The 7,216-nt window shown below is 47.1% G+C and overlaps 1 protein-coding gene across 1 annotated transcript; it reads left to right on the top strand.

Annotated features, from left to right (window-relative positions):
• The first annotated feature begins 264 nt into the window (after positions 1–264).
• Positions 265–4,819, top strand: LOC123189934 (protein AGENET DOMAIN (AGD)-CONTAINING P1). Its single transcript, XM_044602460.1, has 4 exons — positions 265–860; positions 2,015–2,425; positions 3,821–4,237; positions 4,476–4,819. Exons 1-4 carry the CDS (start codon positions 369–371, stop codon positions 4,488–4,490), a joined length of 1,335 nt encoding a protein of 444 aa, XP_044458395.1. The 5' UTR covers positions 265–368; the 3' UTR covers positions 4,491–4,819.
• The last annotated feature ends 2,397 nt before the right edge of the window (positions 4,820–7,216 follow it).

Below are 7,216 nucleotides of genomic sequence, written 5' to 3'. Positions count from 1 at the left end.
CAAGCTGGGTGCGAGCTAGGTCAGGTTTATAGGTTTTATGAACATTTTGTGTGGGCCCATTCTGTAAGGAGGGGGCAAATGATCAAAGTGTGTATAAACTTGAGTCAAATTCTCAATTGTTCCTACAACAAAAACGAGGGAAAATGGTCAAAGTACCTGAAATGCATGCTCGCCATCTTGACCGTCCATCACGATCGGACGGACCTCAACTCTCTTCTCCTCGGCTCAGGAGCTTCAATAATCAATACCCACCCATACGCCCTACTACCTTTCCTCGTTCTGTTCTGCCCGCCGCCTACTGTGCTCTGCTCCCCCCACTGCCCAGTCCACACTACCCACCCAGCGACTCCGCCACCACCGAAACCCCAATGCGGTCGCCGCGACTCCGCCGCCAGCCGGCGCCGGCGCCGGCGCGGGATCCGCATCCGGCGGAGCCCACGGAGGTCTTCCCCCTGGGCGAGGCTGTGGAGGTGCTCCCGGACGAGGGAGCCTACCGCGGGGCCCACCTCCCCGCCGTCGTCGCGCGCTTCGACCCCGACCTCCGCAGCTACGCGGTCGAGTACGACGCCCTAGCCATCTCGGGGGCCTCCGGCCGCGCCCTCCCGGAGACCGTGCCGGCGTCGCAGGTCCGCCCGCGCCCTCCGCCACCGTCGCCGGCGCCCCACGCCGAGCACGCCCCCGTGGACGCGCTCCGAGACGGCGCGTGGTGGCTCGGCGTCGCCCTCCTCGGCGGGGGGCGGGCGGACGGGAAGGTCGCGGTTCGCTTCCCGGCGACGAGGGAGGAGGCCGAGTTCGACGCGGCCGATGTCCGGCCCCACCTCGAGTGGGTCGCCGGCGAGTGGCGCTCCCCCGAGGACATGGTACGAGTTCCAACACATCTTGCAAAAGAGTCGTCCTTTTGTGCCGTTGCATCCCCATTCAAACTGGGGGAGCTCCCTTTGTTCCACAGCTAGGGTTAGCAGAAGAACATCTTGCAATGTTCGTCGGATTGCTGTTACCTAGGCGTTGTTGTTGAATGCAGTAACGCATTCATCTCCATGCGATTTCCTGGTTAGGGTTTCTGTGGGGAATCCCATTTTGTTCTCTCGTAGTCTGGTTAGGGTTATGATTTACAGGATGATCCTGCAAAATTGCAATGCGCTGGAGTTTTATGCATTAACATTGGACATTCGAGATTAGTGTCGTTGCTTCTGCGCTTTTGTTAAGTGCAGTATTGATGGATTGTTGCTGAATGTCTGTCTAGAAGATTTCAGTTCATCAGATTTATTCAATAAATTTTCCTTTGGGCTGCCGGAGGGCTTGTGTTCTGCTAGTTGGATCTGTTGAATTTGTTTGATTGGATTCATATGAATCACACTGAAACAAAGTGAGCCTAGTTGGTCACTCGGTGTACATCTGCAATGAATTGATGGTCGATAATGCTGCTGTTACTTCTCCTGGCATGTTTCTTTTATTACAGTTCCTGAGCCTCAGTGCAAGTTGACATGACAAGATTGTTATGGAACTACGTTCCTGAATTGTTGATGATCTTCCAAATGCTTTATACTGAAATTTATTGTTTTAGAGGGATTCCTGACTTCTCCTATATATTACATATTGGTATTTTATGCTTTACATCTAGCTGTGTCTTAAGCACATATAATCACCGGCTAGAATTAAACATATGGGATGATTTGTATTCCTTTTCTGATTGCTCTAGATTATACTCCCTCCGTTTCTAAATATAAGCCCTTTTAGAGATTTCAACAAAGACTATATACGGAGGCATATAGACATATTTTAGAGTGTAGATTCACTCATTTTGCTCCCTGTGTAGTCCGTATTGAAATCTCTAAAAGGGCTTATATTTAGAAATGGAGGGAGTAGATATCAACATCTATATTATGCCCTCAATTGTGTTGGTCATGGTAGTTTTACATTAGTGTCGCTTATTTTTCAAGGTTTTCTTTACTTGCGTATTTTTATCACCTTCTTTTAATTATTGGTTGCTGAATAACTACTCTTTGCCTACCAGGAGACATCCAAGAGAACGCCGTATGCTAAAGGAACACATATAGAAGTTGCCAGGTTGGAAGCTGATTCTGTTGTCGCTTGGTTCCCTGCAATTGTTGCAAAGCCTATCTGGAAAAATAACCTCTTGGTGGAGTACCCTTTCGGGAAGGGTAGTGAACTGTGCAATGAGATTATCAACATCAAGCACATCAGACCTTGCCCGCCACGTGCATCAGTTATTAGTTTCTGCGTCAATGATGATGTTGAGGGCTTCCAAGATGATGGCTGGTGGCCAGGGAAGATCACTGAGATCCATCCCAAGTTAACATATACATTTAAGTTAGCAACTTCAGGAAAGAAGGTTCAGTTACACCAGAACACACTGAGGCTTCGATATGACTGGACTGATGACCAATGGAAGCAAGTTGCACAGGTGTGTACAGAATCTTTCGGGTTACATTTCTTTGAAATGTTTGCACTTTGTGTGGATGCTTCCTGCACTGTTTTTATGTGTTTATGTTCTTAGTGCTATAATCAATTTGTATGGTGTGAAAAGGTGAGGATTCTTAAGGCTGCTTTCGTTGTAGCGAAACCTACTTTTACTTGTCAATCAAGCCTATTTGCCTCTTTGGATTGGATGATTTCAATCCATAGGATTTTTTCTACAGGGTGCCGGGATCATAGGAATATGCAACCAAATTCTTATGGATCGCTTTCCTATGCCCCTAATTCCATAGGACTTTTAGCATGAGATCATATCTCTTGTATTGTTTCCTTTGTGTGCATGGCAACTATTGGCATACATTCATGACTAGTTAGTATCTAGAGAAAATTTCTGTGTTTTTCCTGTGGTCCAACAGCATGATTCCTAATCGTTATTTCTGTGGGTTTCAATTCCTGTTTTCGGAGAACTTTGCAATTTCTATTGACACATGAGCTGTGGTTGATACCAATATTTGCTCTATTGGTGCTTAAGAATTTTGTGGTGATTCGTGATGCTCCTGTTCTAGCATTTTCTAACCATAGCATGGTCAATTGCGCAGTTCCCTTTTAGGCTTTTAACTATGAAATTTGCATGCAGGAACTGTGACATTGTTAACAACTCGAGATATTAGATATATTTTCTTCTTCTCAGAATTGTTAACCTGGATAAATTGTTAGTTATTAGTCGTGCTGCCGTGATATCTGTTCCAGTGACACAATATGCAATTCACCCTGTTGCATCCTCTTTTTATTGTCTTTTCTCGATCAAAGGGATGAAACATTCATCTCTGGCCTCTTTTAGCTAAAGTACGTACCACTTCACCACCCTCTTGCGGATACACAGATAAGAGAGAATGAAACTTCTTCTGTTTTTGAGGAAGAATTAGCTCCATTACTTGACACTGCTAAAGAGGCATCATATTGTTGTCTGTACTTGGGTACTAAGGATGAACAAATGTAGCATCTTATACTGTCTCTGTTTATGTTGCCTAGTGGATATAGTACTAATCGCCAAAAAAAACAAATATGTTATGAGCCACATCCATGACAATTACATCAGTCAGATAATCACTTGCACAATCAAACTGTTTGCCTATTCTGGTACTATCAGTGCTCTCTCATCCAGTAGATCAAATTTATCAAAAGAATCCTTGGGCAGGTCCTAAGTTTGGTGAAACTAGAATAAATCTTTCTTGTCTGTTGAGTTCTGAAATTGTAAAATGAGACGCAAACTCACATCAATGATGATGATTACTTATTCCTCTGTACTTTATGTTTAAAGCAATTTAAACTGCCAACGTTTCTAACAAGTGTCGCCTTTCTACGGCCTTTGGCCATCTTTCAGAATCTGTCGGGAACAAAATTCACAGGAGGCGACAGGGTTGAGGTGAGCAGCGACGAGGAAGGTTTCAACGGAGCGTGGTTCCAGGGGACCGTCGTCAAATCCGTGGGACACAAGTTCCTCGTGGAGTACGATGCGCTGAAGGATGATGACGAGATCACGCCTCTGAAAGAAACCATAGGGGAGGAGCACATCAGGCCCTCCCCTCCTGCTATCCCTGTCACCAACGGTTTCAAGGTCCTTGACGAGATTGACGCCTATACCAATGATGGGTGGTGGGTCGGCGTGATATCTGAGGTCCTCGACGACCAGAAGTACAAGGTTTACTTCAAGGCTTACAAGGAGCAGAATGACTTTGAGCTCGAGCAGCTGAGGCGTCACTGCGATTGGGTGGGGGGAAGGTGGATGCAGGCTTCCCCGGTAATAACCTCTACCGCCTATCCGTTTTATCAGCATCTAAGTTGACAGCTGATAATGAAATTAGCACTTGTGATGATGATTTACTGATAGCTGCTAGCATAGCTGGATAGCTACTTACCCATGTTTGTCTCATCTTTACATCCCGTTATTACCATCACCATCCGTTTCTTTGCTATCAGTCAATCACATGTGTTTGTGCAAATTCAGTTTTTCATTGACAATCTATAACCCTTGGCAGGCGCTGGAGATGTGACAGCTGAAGGGACACACGCATCTTTGTACAGGAGCCTGGGATAATTAGTAGTCCTACCCATGAGAGTGTGGCTTCACTAGTTATGATGGTTGCTGAACTGAAGCTGTGTTATGCGCATAGAAAGGCCAGCAAATCGGTAGTAGATGGCCTTTCTGCATTGCCATTCCCGCAGCAGGTGATCTAGATGAGATGTTCGTCGACGGGAGACTTTCACCTTTCACCGTCACAAGTAAGATTTCGTCGTGCTTTTTATGTAAACCACCTAAGAACAAACCTCTGGGAACATCGTCGCTATTCACGATTCCGCCTGAAACTTGTGCTGTTGCGCATTGGTTCCGCGTGATCTGGCCGGCATGGAACGTTTTAAGCACTTGAGCCGAGAGCAACCGCCAACGCTTCGCCGCTCTGATAACTATGTTACCACGTGGTTAGCCTTTTGGACCACCGAGTGCCGGGTTTAAAAGCTTGAATTCAATGTGGCGTGAGGGGGGAGAGCATGGCCGGATTGATTGCCTTGGCAGCAGAGGACGATGAAGGTTTGTTGATGGTGACGACGCGCCGTGGTTGTACGTACGAGGCAATGCGAATGGCACTTTCTTTTTTTTTTTGAGAGAGAAAAATGGCACTTTCTCTGTGCCGTGTGCTGTGCGGTATGTGCATGCACAGTGTGGCTGAACACATCTATAGATAACAAGAAAACTAATTTCGTTTTCTAATCATGGACGGCATGGTAGCCCTCTCGAATGAGAAGTCGCCACTCTCCAAAGATTCCTCCAGATGACAACAAATGCTGTTCGTTGCAGTGTCAAGTCAGTGGTACCGCTGCCTTTTTTCGTGGCGTGGCAGCAGGAATTCAATTGCTCTTGAGATGCCACTGTTCAAAACTGCGCCTACTACCAGCACATGTTGGTGGTAGAAATCACATATTTGACCTGAGGCAGAAATCAATTCACAAACTGACCTGCTTTTAAAAAAATTTCACTCTGCTGACCCTTTCGTGTGGCGCCCGACAGCTGGGCATCGCACCCTACTGTGCAGCGCCCATCACTTAGGTGCCACACTTCCTGCCAGCGTGGCAGCCCTGGTCCAGCTGCGGCCCCACACGCACTTGTGCAGCGCCTAAGTCTTAGGCGCTACACATGTAATGTGCAGCGCCTAGCTCGTGGGCGCTGCACAGTCTGTGTTCCACTTGGGCTGGCCCCACCCTCTCTCCCCTCCCACCCCACCCCACACACCCTCACCCCACCCAAACCCTAAGGCTTGCGGCCCTCCTCTCTTCCCCTCTCCCCCCTCTCAAATCCTTCTCAAATCTTGCAAATCCGGAGTATTTGACCGTGGATTTCGAAGCCAACCCCTCCCTTAAGGTAATCTCCTCCCATCCCATCATTTTGGGTGGGGTGCAGTAGCACTCAAATAACTAAAACATCAATAAAAGTACTATAAACTGGACATGCTAAGCAAAGAGAACTAATAACTTGAACATCACATCATTTAAGACAATTCAAGTTTGCTTCAAGTTTGCAAACACAAATACCATAACATAAGCTCACAAGTTAATCAACCTCACAAGTTCACAAGTTCATCATATAACATAACCTCACAAGTTCATCAACCTAACACAAAGCACTAATGCCTTCCACGCGTGTTCCTGGTGCCACGCCTGCAGGTAATCTTCTTCTTTTTAGGAGCACGAGGCTCCTCTTCGTGCACTTCCTCCTCCGCCTGCGGCTCCGCCTCCGCCTCCTCCTCCGCCTCATCATCCAATCTAGCCATCCGCGAGGTCCCTACGACCACCTTTGGGTTGCCTCTGTTGTCATAGTCGTTGGGCGTGTACCGGCGTCTGGGCTGCCTAGGCTTGAACACATATGCGGACCAAGCTTGAGCGTCCGCCAAAGTCATGTCATCATCAAGCTCATCGCCCTATCACACAACGAAACAATATGGTGAAGGCCGATGTCGTAATCAAGTGAGAATCACATCTAAATGATTAGTCATACCTCTTGGGTGATCCCACCCTCATCATCCACATAAGCATATGAGGAACTCACATCGTCCCCCTCATGGTGAGGTGCGGGGTCTGATGGTGTACCAGACCTAGAGGCAGATGGTTCATCATATTCAGGATCACGGCAACCGAGAAGGTTCGATAACCGCCTTAACTTCTTGGCCTGACGCTGTAACATGAACAAGTGTGTAAGATATCAAACTTCGCAACATAGACTGGCTCTCATAGTGAATGCGATATGTACCTTGAGGAATGCTCGTAGTGAACCATCATCATTGCCAGTTCCAACCGGTGTCTTCTCCAGAATAGACTGGCTCTCATCAGCTGCTTTCTTGATCTCGGTGCGCTGCGGATGAGAAAAAATGAATGCGTTAGCCATTCAAACATGTGTAATACGGTCAACAGGAAATTAAAGAGGGGAACACTTTACCACATACTTAATCACCGGAACAGCAGGCACTCCTTGCCCTAGCCTGACATCTCTGTTGTACTTCCCCTTTGCTAGATCCTCAAAGTTTACGGGTTCTTCAAGAATATCCTCATTATATGCCGGCGGGCATATCTCAACTCGAGTAGTTCCAATAAACCATCGTACATAGTTATCAAAAGCAAGTGAGTTGTGCTCACGAAGCGGGGCGCATGCAGTGCTACGAGCTTGCTCCACACAAAGCTGGAAGCGGGTAACATACGCAGAATGATGCTTGGCCCAGTCCTTTATCTT

This window comes from Triticum aestivum, chromosome 1A (assembly GCF_018294505.1).
Source record: "Triticum aestivum cultivar Chinese Spring chromosome 1A, IWGSC CS RefSeq v2.1, whole genome shotgun sequence".
NCBI lineage: Eukaryota > Viridiplantae > Streptophyta > Magnoliopsida > Poales > Poaceae > Triticum > Triticum aestivum.
This window is presented reverse-complemented; position numbering and strand designations above follow the sequence as displayed.

Bases quoted from the DNA above. Each gene is read 5' to 3' on its own strand.
- LOC123189934 (XM_044602460.1), top strand. From the start codon at position 369: ATGCGGTCGCCGCGACTCCGCCGCCAGCCGGCGCCGGCGCCGGCGCGG. The intron at 861-2,014 runs GTACGAGTTCCA...TTTGCCTACCAG, and splicing joins GGCGCTCCCCCGAGGACATG to GAGACATCCAAGAGAACGCC. The intron at 2,426-3,820 runs GTGTGTACAGAA...GCCATCTTTCAG, and splicing joins AATGGAAGCAAGTTGCACAG to AATCTGTCGGGAACAAAATT.